The 18,575-nt window shown below is 43.8% G+C and overlaps 1 protein-coding gene across 1 annotated transcript in view; it reads left to right on the top strand.

Annotated features, from left to right (window-relative positions):
• The first annotated feature begins 2,840 nt into the window (after window positions 1–2,840).
• The window catches only part of Slc24a3 (solute carrier family 24 member 3), a 479,159-nt gene continuing 463,424 nt past the window's right edge, over window positions 2,841–18,575 (top strand). Inside the window, exon 1 of the mRNA XM_090351934.1 lies at window positions 2,841–3,136. Coding sequence (XP_090208060.1) covers window positions 2,986–3,136 — 151 coding nt within the window. The 5' untranslated portion in view covers window positions 2,841–2,985. The remainder of the gene's footprint in view (window positions 3,137–18,575) is intronic.

Below are 18,575 nucleotides of genomic sequence, written 5' to 3'. Positions count from 1 at the left end.
AATCAAGTGAAAACTGATCACGGAGTAAAAAGCAAAAGCCACCTCAGGACTGATGTCCTCCCTTGTAGTGAAATACCCCCTTTAATAAACACATTCTTTAGTCCCACTTCTACTCCTTCTGAAATCCAGTTTTTTGCTGGGGATCTTTCAAAAGCTGACAGTCACAGGTAGTGCACAAGCTTTTCTTTGGTAGAAGAACCCTGCCTGGGCGGGTTCTATTTTCTTTATCCAGTTCTGATTCCACCTGAGAGACTGCTTCACTTCATACTTGCCTGATGTGAGGAGATAGAGGGAGACAGGGCCACCCCTGATCCCAGACAAATTCCCACAGAGGTGCCATCTCCCAGAAAAGTGAGGAGTCCATGAGGGTTTCAGTCTAATCAGGCTGGGAACCTGAGGCCCTCACCTTCTTCCTGGGTCAGGGTCAGGGTCAGGGTCAGGGTCAGGGTTGGCTTCTCCAAGGGATCTTTTTCTTTTCTCTTCTCTCTTTTTTTTTTGTCCCTGCTTTAAGTTCATTACTTTCCTTTCTCTGAATGTTCTCAGGGGTGTTCTCTCTTTTAAGGAATTGCCAGTTCCTGGTTTCTACCTTCTTCCTTCTTGCTTCTCCCCTCCCCATCTGCCAGATTGCACAATATCTTGTGCCTATGGCAATTTTCCCTGAGTGCTCCATCCCTAACCCAATTAGTTCCATATTCTTTCTCTCACCTCCCCCCCCCCCCACTTTTCACTGGAAATAGTATTTGAATGACTTTCTCAGTTAGTTATTCTGAGCTCTTCAACTTTTTCTGTTTCTGAATGTTTGATGGGGGTGGCAGAACTGGAGAAATCTCACGCTCTCCAGCCTGGGTAAACTCACATGGCTTCAACTCCTTCTTGGCACTTGGCAACCTAACCTAGGTGAAGGGAGGAGCACACAGGCACTTGTAGAGCGGAGGATGTGAAGTTGAAAACAGGAGTGGACAAATGATAAGCACATAATGCAAAAATCCCCTTGCTGGGTGAAGTGGTCCTTCTAGAGACAGGAAATCACCGACAATGACTTCATCTTCTGCTGTGTCCTCAGATGCTGTGTGATATTAGGGACATCTCACTGTGGGGTAGAAAGTCACCCACTGGAAGATACATTTGTATTGGCAGCCTCCAGGACTAAGGCATGATGAAATCTGCACCGACAGTTCCCTCCTTCCTCCTCACCTCCCTGGCACCTGCAGCTTGACTCCTTGATCGGACATGACTCCATACACTCATCCAGACACATACTGGGTTTCCAGAGGTATACTCTGTGGAACAAGACCTTTTATTTTACTCATCCTCTTCCCACACCCCCATCTTCTCTTCAGGGCTGTGTCATCCGGCCAGCAGCCATAGGGAGGCACCTGGAGGAAGCCACGGAAGTCCAAGGAGGGACAGTGAGCAACACCATATAGGTCTTGCCTAGTGGGCAACAGGGCTGGTGCTCCCTGCAGGGTTGTCTCCCCTTAAGGTTGCCCCAAATCCCCTCAGGCTTCCTCTTGCAGTAACCATGCTAGGTCCTCCTCCTGTTCACTCCCTGCCATTGCCCCTCTCCCTCTCATGGCTGGTCCTGGGGCTTGAAGCCAGGGCCTGGGTGCTGTCCCTGGGCTTCTTTGTGCTCAAGGCTAGCGGCTCTACCCACTTGAGCCACAGCGCCACTTCCGGATTTTTCTGAGTACTTTAGTGGAGAGAAGAGCCTCACAGATTTTTCTGCCTGGGCTGGCTTCGAACCGAGGTTTTCCTATGGCAGCCTCCCGAGGGATGAGCCACCCAGCGTCCAGGCCTCCCCTCTCTTTTTCAGCCACAGCAGTAAGGCTTGGTTTGGCAAGCCAGGGAGGGAAGTGTGAACCTGGGCCAGAGGGGGGAGCCAGGACACCCCTAGTGAGTCAAAAACCCACTGGGGAGATACTTTCCAGGGCGCGCTGGGGGATCCCCACAAGGGGGCAGAGGGGAACCCAGGAGGCCCGCGGGAGGAGGCGAGGCCAGTGGCTCTGTGCCCACAGCCCAGCGCACTCGTAGCGCTCCTATCCTGGGCACCGAGCGTGTAGAAGACTGAAGAAAATCCTAGTTTCTCTGAAAGTTTTGGGCCAAAGCGTTTGGGTGGAATACTGCTACCCAGCGCGCGCGCGCGTGTGTGTGTGTGTGTGTGTGCGCACCCGTGTGTGTCGCGTGGGGTGCCACCCCTTCTCTTGACACCGAAGGCTCGAAGGACTGTGCACAGGGTTCCTTCCCGGGTTCCCGGCCCTGTCTACTACTCCGTGCGCGCCCCCTCCCCGCCGCGCAAGTCAGCGCACGGCCGCGTCCAATCCCCCCCCCCCCCACCTCCCGTGCAGGGACCCCCACCTACCAGCCCGGACCGGTTCAGCCTGGCAGCTGCCGGCTGCGGGCAAACTAAGCCTGCTGGTGCCCCAGGTGCTCAAGCTCGGACCCGAGGGTAGAAGCGGCCCCGCGACGCGCGCCCACTGCCCGCGAGGCCGGAACCTTCCCGGGGTGGCGTCGCCAGTCCGTCGACTTGGCGAGCAGCGGGCCCTGCTCTCGCCGGTTCGGGTCCTTCCCCGCTCCGCTCCTCCTCCTCCTCGGCCGCCCCCGCCTCCCGGCCGCCCCCGCCGCCCCCACCGCGCCACCGCCCCAGGTCGAGCGCGGGCGCGGAGCGTGGGAGCCATGGCGCGCAAGGAGGAGAGGGACTTCGAGCACCGGGAGGCGGCGGCGCGGGCGAGCAGCGAGGAGGAGGAGGAGGAAGGGGCGGAGGAGGGACTGAGCGATAGCGGCGGCGAGGGCGACGGCGTGGAGACGGGCAGCGGCCGGGAGGAGGGAAGAGAGGAGGAGGAGGAGGAGGAGGCGGCGGCCGGGTGGGAGCGCAGCGAGGACGCGCGGCTGCTGCGCGCAGGGCTGCTTCCCGCCGCCGTCCTCGCCGCGGCCGCCCGTCACCGGAGTGGCGGCTGTCCGCTGGGGCCGCTGCCCGGCCGCCCGAGGATGCAGCCGCCGCCGCCGCCGGGCGACGAGGACCGCGCGCGCCGCCGCCGCCGCCGCCGCCGCCGGAGGGACCTTCTGCTGAGCCAGCTTTGCTTCCTGGCCTCGGTGGCGCTGCTGCTCTGGTCGCTGTCGAGCCTGCGAGAGCAGAAGGGTGAGTGCTCGCTGGCCGGCCCCGAGTGGGCGCTGCGGCTCCGGCGGCTCCGCGGCTCCCCGGGGGGCTTGGTGCGGGGCGACTAGAGATTCAGGAGGGGCGCCGCGGGGCGGGGTGGGCGGACAGGAAAGCGGGCTAGGTCGGCAGCAAGCGGGTGCCAGCCTGAAGAACCCCCCTGGTCCATCTCAAGGGTTTAGGTGGAGGCGCCCTCGTGCCAGCACCAGCGCCTTGCCTGGTAGAAAAAGCCACCAGGCATGCTTGGAAGCCGGGTTGCCTTGGGCACCTTTACCTGTACCTCTGCCTCCATTCACCCCCCCCCCCCACTCCTCCAATTCGGGAGGGACTGGTGGCAGCGAAGGGAGGGAGTGTTGGAGACACAAGTGCCCACAGAGCTAGCCATGAACTTGCCTTGGTTAAAGATTTGGTACCTGCGCAGGTAACCACCTGTGTGCGCCATGGTTCACGGAAGGCGTAAGGAGGGCTGGTGGTTTAACACGTAGGTCTCCACGTGTTTCTCCGTAGAAAAGGCAGAGCGGGCCAATTTTAGAAAGATTCTGTCATTCCTGCCTTTCCAGAGCAGGTGCCTGCTCTGTACTTGGGATAGGAGAAAAAGTATCAGCCACCAGCCAAGGCTAAGCCACCGACTTGTTCCCATAAACTGGCCGCTTCACCCCACGCTTTCCCTATGGCCCCATCTTGTGGACTGCTGCTGTGGGCCAGGCCACTCACCTTGTCCACTCCTTTGGAGTGGCTCTGGCCCGGATCTGCTCTTTCACCTACAAGTTTGGTTTTTGTCCTTGGTTTTTCTGGAGCTGAGATAGACCTCATGGAGAAAGGTGTGTTTATAAGCAGTTGTCCACCAAAAACAATCTGGACTCTGGGGTGCAGCTGTCTTTAAAAAAAAATGTGAAGGGAAGGCTGGGAAGAATAAACTACTGTAAAATGGTTTTATACTCTGGCTTTTCAAGTGGTGGGGTTTTTGGGAAACAGCCATGCAAATGGCTGTGAGAAAAACCACTTGCAAATGTGTGCTGTGAAGATAGGCATAACTCTGAAACTAGGTGTTGTGAAGTGCCGAATAAAGGCATTTTCCAAAGATGCCACCAACCAATGTGGCTGGACTGGTGGAACTGGATGGTCCTTCAGGTCTTAGCAGATCTCTCAACAGACTTCATCATATATGGTAATAGGAGAGAGGCAGTCATGGTCAACAGGGAAGGCTTGCAGCCTGACTGCCTCCATTGGTTCAGAATCTGGGGTCTTCGGGCCATGGGTGCAGTGACTGTGTGAGCAAAATGACTTCTCTCCAAGGGTAGATCAGACCTGCCAGGCATCTGTCTACTGACTGAGTCTCAGAGAATTCACACCAACTTTGGCAAGAGCCACTCCAAGTCAGTTGGAGGTCATGAATGGGGAGGGGGGGTTCTCAACACTTTCCAGAATGTAAAGGACTTTTTTTTTCTTGATGGAGAATGTGATACATACAGTGAAGAGGACCAATGTCCCCCCCCCATTAAAATTTGGGATATATGTGTGCATGTGTGTGTATGTGTGTGTGTGTATGTAAGCTTGAACTTGGTGACTACACTGTTCTTTTGAAATGGTTTCCCTTGGTAGTGACATTTCTTTGCAGAACTACTGACTCAGATTTAAATCCATAGTGTATGCTTTTCATGCCCTCTTTCTCTTCACTTTCTTATTACCCTCTTCTATCAACATCCAGTGAGGAAAAGTGATGCCCCTGAACTGAAAGATCTGAGAAAGAAAGGCCAATATTGGTTGGTGGAGCTTGCTAGTCTATTTTCCTCAGTTAGTATGCTGGTTCTAATTCCTTCTCTAACCGCCTTTCATACCATCAGATACCAATGGTTTCTGTATGAGAGTCACAGAAGCAGCATTTTGCAGCCAAATACAGGTTTTCAGAGGTAATTTTTTTTAACAGATTAATTAATACACATGAATCTGATGATGATATTTCTGCCTGGAAAATTGCCACCCAGCATACAGAAACACTAACAGTGACTCTTATCTTGGAAACTTGGGAGCTACTCTCCTTAACAGTCCTTTTAGTTTGAAATTTAGCTTGTGTTTAACAACATTGTGACTTGAGAAGCTGAGCGAGTAAGCGAAAGTTATCCTGCAATTGAGGAGTAAAGGAAATACACCAACCTGTGGTGATCTATCCCTTTGTTCCAATCTCTGTTCCTTGGTCTTGGCATCACAGCCCAGGCCCAGCTTTATGATATTTATATAACGCCATGGGGGGTACCTTCATTATAACCCAAGGTAATATTTGATTTATTCACTTCAAAAGCCGTGTAGTTATTATGCCAGGAAACTTTTCATAAGCTTGTTTTTTTCCTCACATACTGATCTTTCTCTTATCTTTTTCTTTCCTGTACAAAGGACAGTTCTTTTATTCAACCAAATGGAAATACATGTCAGTTATGTTACATAATGTATGACATTCTTGGTCTTATGGAAATTGAGGGCCCTTTCCTGACTCCTAACCAAACTCAGATTTGGTTATATGCTGAAGTGTTTTAGTTGTATACTGAGGATATTTTCCATATGTTGAATATATTCAAGACAGAAGAGAAGCTATACTTCCCCACCCCTCCCCTACCCCTAGTTGAGATGAAATATGGAGGATGTTGAATTTAGGTCAAGAAGAGTTAGTGTTAGATCAAAGAAACATCTTTATTCTAACAAAAACAAAAGCAGCAATAATAACTATAGTTTAGTAGGACCTTAGGTGCCAGGCTCTGTGCCAAGTACATGGTCTATGCTTCCATTATTTCACTGGAAAACACACTCCAAAATGAGCCTTTAGCAGTGGAGAAAGACAAGCCCCAGGTGCCCTATTTAATTTCTGCATGTGGCAATCTCATTTTTTTTTATCTGTTTTCAAAGCCAATTGAAATAAGGTTCAAGATTTGCTAAGAAGAGTTTTCATTTATTTTTGCAATGAGAATGGATTACTTCTGTATATTTTCAGTCATTTAAAAGTATTTAATTTTTCTTGGATGTGAGCAACCTGGCCACTTTTTTTCTAGAAGTAGTGTGGCTAAAGCCCATGGGCTCTAACTCAGAGGTAATTACAGTCATCCACTCTAGAAGGATCTCAGGGGAGTAGTTAAGGAAAAATATACATGTACACACATATAAGCATGTATTTATAGATGTATATATACATAGCTTTGACACATTTTCTGTGTCAGTGTATAACAATTCACCCTACAACTCAGGATTAACAGACTTTTTCCCTCCTGTACATAAGTTGAATCAGGAATTTGGTTGGCAGACAGTTGGGGTAGCTTTTTCTCTGCTCCATTAGGTTGGGAGCCTCAGCTGGGAAGGTTGCAAGGCTGGGCAACTTGACAGCTGGATCTGGAATCATCCGAGGCAACATCACTCCCATTTCTGGGGGTTGATGTGGCTGTTGGCCCAGATCTACACATGGCTTTTCCACGTGGCTCAGTGTGGACTTCCTCAGAGCATGGCAGCTGGGTTCAGAGTGTGAGCATCCTAAGAGAACACGGTGGAAGTGCCTGGTATTTTTCATTCTAGCTCCCGAAGCTACATGGTGCTGCTGCCACTATTTTCTGCTATGGCAAATGTCAGCCCTGGGTCACAGTGTGGAGACACAGAGGTATCACTCACTTGTGGAGCAGAGTAGGGCCACACTATATGAAGAGCATGTGTAATGGGAGATATGGATATGGCTGAATTGGAAAAATCAAGGGACTGCGAGGAGCCTAACTTTGGATTATAGACATTTCCCAAGGCAGCCAACAGCCTAAAGCATGCATACATGCATGTATGTTGATGTGCATGCACACATAGGCATGTGCATATTATCTTGGAAATGTCTTTCTATCACCTTAGCAGCATGGGGCCAAAGGTGATCTTTGAAGAAGGGGCTACAGTGGGGATGTGGACAGAAAATTTAAGTTGTAGATCTCCACTGTCCATCTTTGCCTTTATGGCTTCTCATTCCTGGCAGGGCTTGGAGCAGGCGTAACAGATTCCCAAAGTTCCTCATCTCCCTTTTCCTTAGTTCATCACTCTGGCCTTTCTGCTGCTTTGAAAACAGGTCTCCCTTCTGGTCTCTGATGACTCCCATGTGTGTTCAGGTCCCACCATCTCAGGTGCTGTGGTCACTACTACAACTAGTTAACCCTTCACTTCCAAGCCCAGGATATTCTTGATTATACCAAGTTCCCATTGTTCTTTCTTAATATGCTGCATTTTCCTTTCATGGCAATGATCACAGCTAGACAGTATGCATTTGTTTAAGATTTAAGTAATATTTCCCTTCACCAGGTTCTGAGCTGCAGGAGGTCAGGGATCCCATGCACTATCTTCACTTCGCTGTCATCCAGTCTGTCATAGGAACTTAGAAGATGCTTGTGAAACACAGAGGCACGTATTAAAAAGGACTTTGTGAAGCCAGGCACTGATGGCACATGCCATCCTAGCTACTCAGGAGGTTGAGATCTGGTCAAAGCTAGTTTAGGCAATAAAAGTTAGGGACTCTTATCTCCAACCTTATCTTAACCAGTAGAGGCCTACATGGAGGTATGGCTCAAGTGAGACAGCACCAGCTATGAGCAAGGAGTGTGAGGCCCTAATTTCAAGCTCCAGTACTGGCACGAAAACAAAGAGCATCTTAAAGGAAAAAGACCTTTTAATTTCTGAACTGAAGTGCTTGGATTAACATGCTTGTCCTTGTAGCTAGGTGTGATAGTTTATGCCTATAATCCCAGCTACTCAGGAGGTGGAGATCCAGAGGATTTTTAGTTTGAGGCTAGCTCACCAGAAAGTTAGTGAGAACTCCCCCACATCTCAACCACTTATCCGAACGCAGTGGCTCATGTCTGTCGTCTCATCTAAGTAAGAGGCTATAGGCAGGTCAATCGTAGTGTAAGTCAGCCCTGAGCAAAGTTGTAACACTGCTAAAAAAATGGTAGGGGCATGACTCAAGTGATAGAGTACCTGTCTAGCAAGGTCAAGGCCCTGTGTTCTAACTCTACAATGCTAAAAAGAAAAGAAAGCTAAAGCTCATTAGGTGGTATGTACTTTATTTTCCTGATTTCCAATTCTGCCCCTAGTGTTGAAAATGAGATGTTATTACCTTCTCTTCCCACAGCACTGAGCTGCAAAAAAAAAAAAAAAAAAAATGTACCAAGCTGTGTCTGGGGTTGCTTGTTGAGGTGGCAAGGTTTGAAACCAGGCCTTCCATGGCTAGGGAGAGTATAACTGGAGAATGGGAATCACCCTGCCTTTTTCAGGCAACCAAGGAGTAAAAAACGTAACAGAAGGTTGGTTTCATAGAAGCAGTATTTTAGCAACACATTGCTTTCAACCTTTTCTATTTTCTGCACAAACATATATAGATGTGTCTTTTTCCTCCTGGCTTTTCTTAGCTGCTCATCAACCCAGATTTTTCTCAAAGATTTCCTCTACTTGCAAGTCTTGAATCCTTGTGGGAAGATTTTTATTTTTTTTACCCTGGAGGGTTGGCAAAGCCCAAAGAATTGCAAAACCAGCTATTTGCTGAGAATTCCAAGGCCTGGTGGAAGTTGGCTGATGGGACAGGATTTTGGCAACTCTTCTTTTCTGTAAGGAGGTTTCCTTGAGGAAAAGAATTTGTGGTGGGGATAGTGCTACACAGATTTTCTTAACAGGGAAACTGAGGTATGGGGAATTCAGAAAATGTTCATGAAGTTGCACAGGAAGTGGACTGTGTTGCCAGGAAGAAAAGTTGAGGTTTTCCTGGCCAGTTTCTGCCTTTTTTTTGCAGATATTGTTCAGCCATTGCTTTTATTCATTGTTTGCAGTAGTTTCAAATGGGGTGTTATCCTGAGGATTTGAGAATTTTAATTGTTAAAGACAGCAAGGGGAGGCAGGTTTTCCCTGAGCCAGTGGGGATAGACTGCAATTCTCCAGTTCTACCTCCTGCTCTCTCATTTCTTTCTAGCCAGGTGTTGGTCATGCTTCTCACTTGTGGCTAGTCCGGGGTATTCTCATCTCATGTTAGCTTCTCCAGCTCTGATGTCATCCACCTTTGTAATCCTGAGGAAACTCTTTAAATTGAAATTCCTTTTCTGCTAGATCTAAAGGGTGTCAGATACAGGGATCTTTGTTTCTTCATTCATTAAATTCATGGAGGGCTTTTTTTTTTTTTTTTTGCTAGCTGCAGGGGTAACAATGGTTTAGTGAGGAGAGAAGCACGAAACAATTCTTAAGAATCAAGGTTGAGAGGTGTGGTTTAAGTGGCAGGACACCTGTCTTGAGTGCAAAACATACCTATACGACACAGGCTAAGTGCTGGTGGCTCATGTCTGTCATTCTGAATACTCAGGTAGAAGAGATTTGAGGGTCACAGTTCAAAGCCATCCTAGGCAGTCAAGTCCATGAGAGTCTTGTCTCCAATTAACCATACAAAGTTAAAAGTAGAGCTGTGGCTCAAGTGATAAAGCACCGGCCTTGAATGTAAAAGCTAAGGGACAGTACTCAAGCCCTTGAGTACAAAAAAAAAAAGATTTATGAGGTATACAAACAAAAAAGTACAGTGTGGTCTGGATGATGTCATAATGGTCAGGAAAATCTAGAACTTGAGAAATATAAAGAAATAGATTGGTAAAGAATGAGAAATTTAAAAAGACAAACTCATTATGAGAAAACTGGGCAAAGAACTCAGGCAGACAAATTATGAAAATGCACTTGCACAATGGCCAAAAAGCACAAGTAAAACTTTCAAGTTTTATTATGAACAAGGAAATACAAATTTAATAATTATGAAATGTCATTTTCCAATATTAGGCCTGGAAAAGTTTAAACATGGTATTTTCAAGTGTTGGTTCAGGTGTAGGAAAAAGAGCTTCTTACTTTTACTTTAGATGAGAACATAAATGGATATCACAGATCCTGGAGTTCTGTTATGGTGATGATATTTTAGGCACTGATTTACCCAATCAAAAGGCATTTTGGTGAAGTTAGTGCCTAGAAAGTGGCTGAGAGAGGGCACCTTATCAAACCTAAGTCACTTGAAGTGAGTTCAACAAATTGAGGACAAGTTGGGGGCAAGCAAAAGAAGTTATTCAGTAAGCCAAAAAAAAAGACGGAGAGAAAGGGGAATTACCGCCCTGAAAGATCTCTTAATTCAGCACAGTTTTTTTTAAATGTTCTATTTATTTTTTTTTATTAACTTTGTTCTTCAGCTTTAAAGAAAGGCATAGGCTTTCTCTAGCAAAAGTTTAAGTGTAGTTAAATTCAACATGGAGGCTCTACGACAAAGTTTTCTTTGAACTACAGTCATGCCAGTGGAGTTAGAATGACACACACACACACACACACACACACACACACACACACACACACGTATGTATATTTATATTTTCAGTCCTTGATAGACACTTAGCCTGACTCACTTGTGGATGATGGAACAGGTATGAACTGCATGAGCTGCAGAGTTAGAAGAAGCCCTAGGAAACTGGGGAAAGACTTTTGCCATTTTTGGACCTATCCAGACCAGCCTAACTTGTTTATTTTAGTCATGAAATGTAGCAACTATTCATTGTTTTTCAATGGCAATTTATTTGGAGAGGGTGAGAAGTCAGCTCATTTACTACCCACTTTGGGGAATTTCCCTTCTGCAACTTATGCAACATTTTGGTTCAATTTTCTTGCCCCACCAGCCCTCCCCACTTCCGCCCCTGCAATGTTTGAACTTTAATAAGGTGGTTTGTCCCTGCTGGAATTTAAACCTGTGGAGAGCAGGAGAGGAAAGAACAAAGTTGAGGAGAGGCTTGGGTGACCAGAGAAAGGAGGCTTCATAAATGGGCATCAGGAGATTAATGCCTTTTTTTTTTTTTGAGATAGAACAGAAAACATTTACTTTTGGTTAGTTGGACTTTGCAAGGTGATGGAACAGTGAGTTGAGGTATGATAATGGAGGTTTTAAGTGCTTGCAGCTACAAATGAGGATTTGTAGGCTAAAAATTGTCTCAGATGATCTTTCTGGTTGTCAGTCTTCTCTTCCTCTTGTAATCACCTGGGAAACTGTGAACCTTACTCTTCTTATCTGCCAGAGATTCTAGGGTTCCAGGGTGTGACATGGGTATAGATAGTTTTTATTATAGTGATAAAGATGGCACCTACATTCAGCCAAGACTGAGCACCACTGGGTTAGATTCATGTTTAATGTTTACTTTATCACTGTGGTATAAATACTTCTTAAGCTGAGCTGTGAAATGCACTGGGCTTAATTTTCCTGTCTTATATGTGAACAAATACTGATTTGAAACCTTTGCCACAAATGAATCCCAAATTGTCCTCTGTTGGCCTGATCTCCTCTTGATATCAGATATTCTATGGAGTTTTCTTTTGCAACAATCTTTACCAGACTCCTCTGGCCTAGTCTAGTCTGGACAGCTTGCTTGGTAAGCCTTGTTGCCTGGCTGTCATCTTTCTGTTTCCCTTTGAGCTTCATCCCAAAGTGTGGAACCATGCATGTGTCTCTCTTAGCTTACTTTTACATTTGTCCTATATGTTTTGGGATCACACATTCAAGGAGAAGTACAGGCTTGCAACCTGTGTGTTTGAAAATATATTCTTTCTGCCATGCTTATTAGACTGGATCAAGAATATAGATTGAGGCACAGAGATAAACCTCTTGTTTCAGTATCCTGGAGTTCATTTCATCTAGCCTCATTTTATATGGCCATATGTGCATAGTTTTTGAGATATTGTGATCCTCTATTAGGAGAATCCTAAAATTATTTCTTTTTTCCTTTCATTTCCCCCCCCCCATGGTTTATTCCCTGTTGTCATTGCATCTAATTTTTATACATGATGTACATGTGTTTATTTGAGCTAGGGAAGGGAAGAGGAACCACGAAATGGTTAGACAAAAGATAAAGGGTGAACCAATGCAACAGCTATTCAAGAAAAGATGTTGCAAATAAACTTTACGTCTTGGCGGGGGAGGGAAAGTGGGAGAAAAATGTGGGATGTGGTAACAATGTTGGACAAGAAATATACTCACTACCTTATGTATGTAAAACTGCAACCCCTCAGTGTATCACCCCAACAATAAAATAAATTTAAAAAAAAGAATTTAGATTGAGGGCCAGGAGCGTGACCTAGTGGTAGAGTACCTGCCTTGCATGCTTGCAGCCCTAGGTTCGATTCCTCCATACCACATATATAGAAAAAGGCCAGACGTGGTGGAGTGGCCCAAGTGGTAGAGTGCTACCCTTGAGAAAGCCAAAGGGCAATGCCCAGGTCTTGAGTTCAAGCCCCAGATTAGCAGAAAATGAATTTAGATTAAACCCCATTTTCCTTGGGATCCTGAAGGCATTTCTTGCATGTCTTCCAACTTCCAGTAGTGACACTAGGAAGTCTGATGCTGTCTTAGTTTTCAGTTGTGTTCAGAACCTGTTTTCTTTCTCTTCAAGACACCTGTGTTATTTACATTGCTCCTAAAGTGATTTTTGCTGGGAATTTCAGCCATGTGCCAGTTACATGACTGGTGTGGGTCTGAGTTCATACATCTTCCAGGTTCTTTCGGCTGATGCATTTAATCTGGAAATGAGTGTCATTCAGGTCTGGGAATTTTCTTCTATAATTTTTCCATCTTTTGTGTTTAGAATGTTCAACTTCTGAGATTGAGCTCCTAATTTTCTCCCATTTCTCTCATCCTTGTAATCTGATTTCTTTATTCTTTTGCAGTCTAGTTGTTATTGTGTAACTTACATATGCCTCAAATGCATAATTCTCCTAATTCTGCTTCTTGAATGCTGGGATTGTAAGCATGAATCAATATGCTGACCCTTTGCTGTAATTTCTATAGAGCTCCTTAAAAATTGTACAAAGAAATTGTTATTTAACAAAGCAGTTTATGAACTTAATGAGTCTTGATAAATGCCACCTCTTTCAACATTCTCACTTATGCATCTCATCTTACCCCTTCTTTCTCTTTTCTTAATTTTGTAGGATATATTTTGAATTTTTTAAACTACATTCACCTTCCCTTTTCCTCTTTATTCATCTATGCCTCTACCCTTGACCCCATTCCTTTCAGTACTTATTTTCTGGTGTTTATTTTTGTTGAACTCTAACTTTGTCTTTCTAAGGAATTACACTATTTGAATTCTCCCTCAAATCTACCATATTTCAATGAACACATTTGTATGGATGTTGCTAAAAGGGAACCCTAATGCACTATTGGTGGGAATACTAACTTGTTTAATCACTCTGGAAAGTATTATGGAGGTTTCTCAAAAAAAAAAAACCCAAAACAAAAAAAACTAATCATGGAACTACCCTGTGATCCAGTAATTCCACTGCTGAGCATTTATCCAAAGAATTACCAACCAGGATACAGTAAAGTTAGTAGCACAGCCATGTCCACTGCAGCACTGGTTACCATGAACAAGATATGGAATGAGCCCAGATGACCCTCAGTGGATGAATGAATCGAGAAAATGTAGCATATATACACAATGGAATTTTAATCTTCCATTAGAAGCAATGATATTGTATCATTTGCAAAGAAGTGGAAGGACCTGGAAAAATTTAGGTTAAGTAAATCAGGCCCAGAGAACACAAAGATTGCATGTTTTCTTTCACTTGTGGAGGCTTAGAATTCATTTATAAACACATTAGTAACTAGAGTTCTTTAATTGAGACTTTCCAACACTTAATCCTGAATTTTTATTTCTGTTATTATATTTTTAATTTCCAGCAGCTCTTATTTTTTGAGCAGGTTTTTTAAATTTATTTTTTATTGTCATTAATAGAAGGGTTACATTATATTTACCAGATAGAAGGTGTATTACTTTACAAACATTGATACCCTTTCTCATGACATGGTCCTTTTTTTTTTTTTTTAATCTCATCTTGGGGCACTATCCCTGAACTTCTTTGTTCAAAGCTAGTGCTCTACAACTTGAGACACAGCTCTATTTCCAGATATTTTTGGTAGTTCATTGGAAATAAGAGTCTCACAGACTTTCCTGTCCAGCCTGACTTTGAACCACAATTCTTAGATCTCATCCACCTGAGTAGCTAGGATTAAGGTGGGAGCTTGTAAACTTGTAAATGTGTGCCTGTTGCAAATTACCTTTAATAGACTCTATTCTATTTCCTCAGCATCACATCATGTCTATTAACTATAGGCACATACTTAGCAGTCTGAAATTTTCTTGACCCACTGTGAACTTGTTTCTCCAAGTTGCTGTTGTTCATCTGTTCTGTTATCCACAATAGGTACTTTCTTCAAATGGCAGGGGAACTTTTGACATCGACTATCTTGTATTTAGATGGGACCATTGCAGCAGAATATATTGTTGATTGTGAGTGTTCCTGAAGGATGATCTGCTTGGTCCATTTTATTGGGCAATATTCCAAGTCTCATTTTTCCGTGCTTATCAGGGGTTGGTGAGATTTCCTAGAGAAAGATCACTCAGTATCCTAGGATATGAGGAGATTACTTCTGTCAGAGGAAGCTGGAACTTGGGAGATTTGTTCAAAAATTCTTCACTTCTCTCCTAGGGTATTCAGCTTTTCCAACTGAGAGTATGGAAAAGATTAGTTGGTTTATTTGGAGAATAGCAACACTATTCCAAATTATTACTTTAGGATAGCCTGCCTTCTCCTCTCCATTCCATTCCTTTTCACTTTAAGCTGCTGTACATAAAAAACTGGGACAAGTTGCTACCTTCTGCAAGGACCAGTAGGCTAGGTATCCTTTTTTTCGCCAGTTCTGGGACTTGAACTCAGGGCCTAAGTACTATCTTTGGGCTTTCTCAAGGCTAGACCTCTACCACTTGAGCCACAGCATCACTACTGGCTTTTTATATGTATATGGTACTGAGGAATAGAACCCAGATCTTCATGCATGCTAGGCAAACATTCTATCACTAGGCCAAACTCCTGGCCCTCCTTTTTTGTTTATCAGAAACATTCATAGGGGGAATTGCAAATGTGTCTGCAGGTAGAAGAAGTAATAATAGAGAGGCATCTGCTCTATACTCTTTCTAGTATCCTTCACTAGTAACACTTTACAAAACTATAATATCATCCCCAGTAGTGACATTGATGTCATATACACCTTTTGTTCAGCTTCACCATGTTTTACTGGGTCTGTGCCCATGCTCATTGAATGCCATACAGTTCTGTCACTGAGTAGGTTTGTGCATCTACCACCAATGTCAAGGGTTCCTCTCTTTTTTATATATATTTTTATTGCAATTAATAAAAGGGTTACATGATATTTGCCAGATAGAAGGTGCATTAATTCACATACATTGATACCCTTTCACATGTCTTGGTCCCCATTACCCTCCCTCCTACCCCCCATCTTGGTTTTCCCCCCTTCCCTATCCAATTTCAAATAACCAAATACAAATATATCCAATATATCAGATAACAAAGTGAGATACTGTAACAAAAGAGATGAGAGATAACATAGTACCTTAAGAAGAACAATCACTCATTATATGGCTTTTGTTTCTATATCCTAGAGGTCCTTTCATTTAGCTTCATACTATATGGCCTTATGTATCAAGGTTTTGCCCTATTGTAAATCTCTGCTAGTAGAGTCCAAGGTATCTACTGATTATGACAAATGAGGGAAACCATTGAGCCTAAGTTCCTTTGAATTTGGCTTACTTCACTTAATATGATTTTTTCTAAGTCTTTCCATTTCCTAACAAATGGGTCGATGTCGTATTTTCTGACAGCAGCGTAGAATTCCATTGTGTACAAATACCACATCTTGTTGATGCACTCATCAACTGAGGGACATCTAGGTTGGTTCCATATTTTTGCTATGGTGAATAATGCTGCAGTGAACATTGTTGTGCTAGTGGATTTAGTATGCCCTTGTTTCTGGATGGTTGGGTAAATGCCAAGTAGTGGAATTGCTGGGTCATAGGGGAGCTCTATGTTTAGCCTTTTGAGGCACTGCCATACTGCTTTCCATAGTGGTTGAATGAGTTTGCACTCCCACCAACAGTGTAGAAGTGATCCCTCCTGGCCACATCCCCTCCAGCATCTGTTGTTATTAGTTTTCCTGATCCTGGCCATTCTAACTGGAGTGAGGTGGAATCTTAGCATTGTTTTGATTGCATTTCTGGTCATACCAGAGATGTTGAGCATTTCTTCATGTGTCTATAGGCCATTTTTGTTTCTTCTTCAGAGAAGACTCTCTTTAAGTCTGGCCCATTTTTTAATGGGATGGTTGTTACTTTGGAGATTAGTTTTGGAGTGATTCAATTTTTTGAGTTGTTGATATATTTTAGATATGAGGCCTTTGTCTGTTGTATAGTTAGTGAAGATCTTCTCCCATTCTGTAGGCTTCCTAATTAATTTACTAGCTCTGTCCTTTGCCATACAAAAGCTCTCTCTTATGACCACACTCCATCCACCTTTTTGTGCCAAAAGTTCCACCATAATAAGTACCTTAAATGTTCTGAGCCAATAGTAAAATAGGTAAAACATTATAACAAAAAGAATTAAGAGGGGCCATGAGTTTGGCCTAGTGGTAGAGTGCTTGCCTAGCATGTGCGAAGACTCGGGTTCAATTCCTTGGTACCCCACATACACAGCAAAAAGCCGAAAGTGGTGCTGAAGCTCAGTGGTAGAGCGCTAGCCTTGAGAAAGTCTAAGGACAGTGCTCAAGCCCTGAACCCAAGCCCAGGACTGGCAAAAAAAAAGAATTAAGAGAAATTCTAACATCTAGAACAATACACTGGCCAAAAGATCGCTCATAAGGTGGCTTAGGGAGAGTTTCATAGGTCAATCCATATTCAGAATTTTGAGTGGAGAGTTCATGCCTTTGAAGTTTTGTTGCTCTCAGGTGTGAAAACATGAGCTAAGCAGCTGATAACCACAGCTTGGTTTGTTAACAGTTTTTTTTTTTTTTGCTACCTAATTATTTTTTTCCTGTCATTTGCACAATACATCTGAATGAGTTTACTCATTCACTAGTTTAACTAGGTATCTTGCATTATCTGTTTCCTGGAATATTAGAGATAGAGGTGTTCTTTATGACCAGTGAGTCTACATGTTTGATTTTTATGTTGGAGACAAGTGACATAGAAGAGAGATGCAATTCTGACTCCTTACTTAGTAAGTAAACATCAGGAAGTTAAGGTGAGAAAATACACGTAGTGTCAACAAACTTTTGGTAGAATTATTCCAACTTCTGAAATTATTCTGAGATACTGGAATCTTTCTGGGAAGTTTTTGGATATTCAATGTAGTCAGTATTGGGGAAATTGGGGATTTTCAGATGAGCTACTTCTTGTATCACATACGAGATCTGTTTAAGTAGAAACACTGGCTTGTAGGAACTCCTAGCTTGCTTTAGGAAAGAATTCAAAGCATCATCTCACCTGCTTCGACCATGTCATTGTCAGATTATATTGTTCAGACTGTTTTGTTTTGAAAATGAGTGGCCATTAATTTTTCTTGTCAGAGGTCTTTGATCTTGAAAGTTTTCATTTTTTTTTCTGCTGTGGGAAGTCTCAACTGGAATTTAAACATCAGTTCCACAGAAACAAAAGTTTTCTAGGACTTTATCAACCCAGGTTTTGGAAAGCTGATAGGGAGGATCTCCTGAAAGCAAGCCCTGTTTGTTAGGATAAAATCGCCAATATGTACTGGGATATAACTCATGTCTTTTCCTTTAACTTCAGGGCAGTTCTATTATTTTCTAGCCTCGTGGTACATTTCCTTTTCTATATAAATGTTTTAGGTCTTTATTTTATTTTATTTTTTGCCAGACCTGGGCTGGGCTCAGGGCCTGGGCACTGTCCTTGGGTTTTCTCAAGGCTAGAGCTCTACTACTTGAGCCATAGCACCATTTCTGGCTTTTTTCTATGTATGAGGAATTGAACCTGGATCTTGGTGCATGCTAGGCAAGCACTTTACCAATCGGCCAAACTCCCGGCCTCTTCCTTTAATTTTTTTAAATTAAAAAAGTAACTTAAAATATAAATTAAAAATTAGACATGGTAAACTTGATAGTCAAGATACAGAATATCATATCCCTTTATCCCCCGCCCCAAAACAAAGCAAAACCCCTCCTTTTTAACTGATCTCTTTGCAGTCATACCCTTCCTCTCTTGCTGGCCCAGGTTTGGTTTGTTCTCTCTCACTTTAGTTTTTGTTTGTTTGTTTGTTGTAAGAATGTTGTGTAGCTAATGTGTTAGAACATGCACTTAATCCTAGCCTTAAGGAAGAGAGTGTAGGAGGCTCATGAATTTGAAGCCAGCCTGGACTCCATGGTGAGACTCTACCTCAAACACAAAACAAAACCCCTGAACTCACAGTCTGTATTTTTGTTTTGAGACTTTCATTTCTTTTATTCTCCTTTATCTTTTTCCCAAAGTATTAAATAAATAGTTTCTTTCCTTTTGTTTTT

The sequence above is a fragment of the Megascapheus bottae genome, chromosome 18 (genome assembly GCF_031878675.1).
Source record: "Megascapheus bottae isolate mThoBot1 chromosome 18, mThoBot2.hap1, whole genome shotgun sequence".
Lineage (NCBI taxonomy): Eukaryota > Metazoa > Chordata > Mammalia > Rodentia > Geomyidae > Megascapheus > Megascapheus bottae.
Note: the sequence above shows the minus strand (reverse complement) of the source record. Positions and strands in the feature narration are given on the sequence as shown.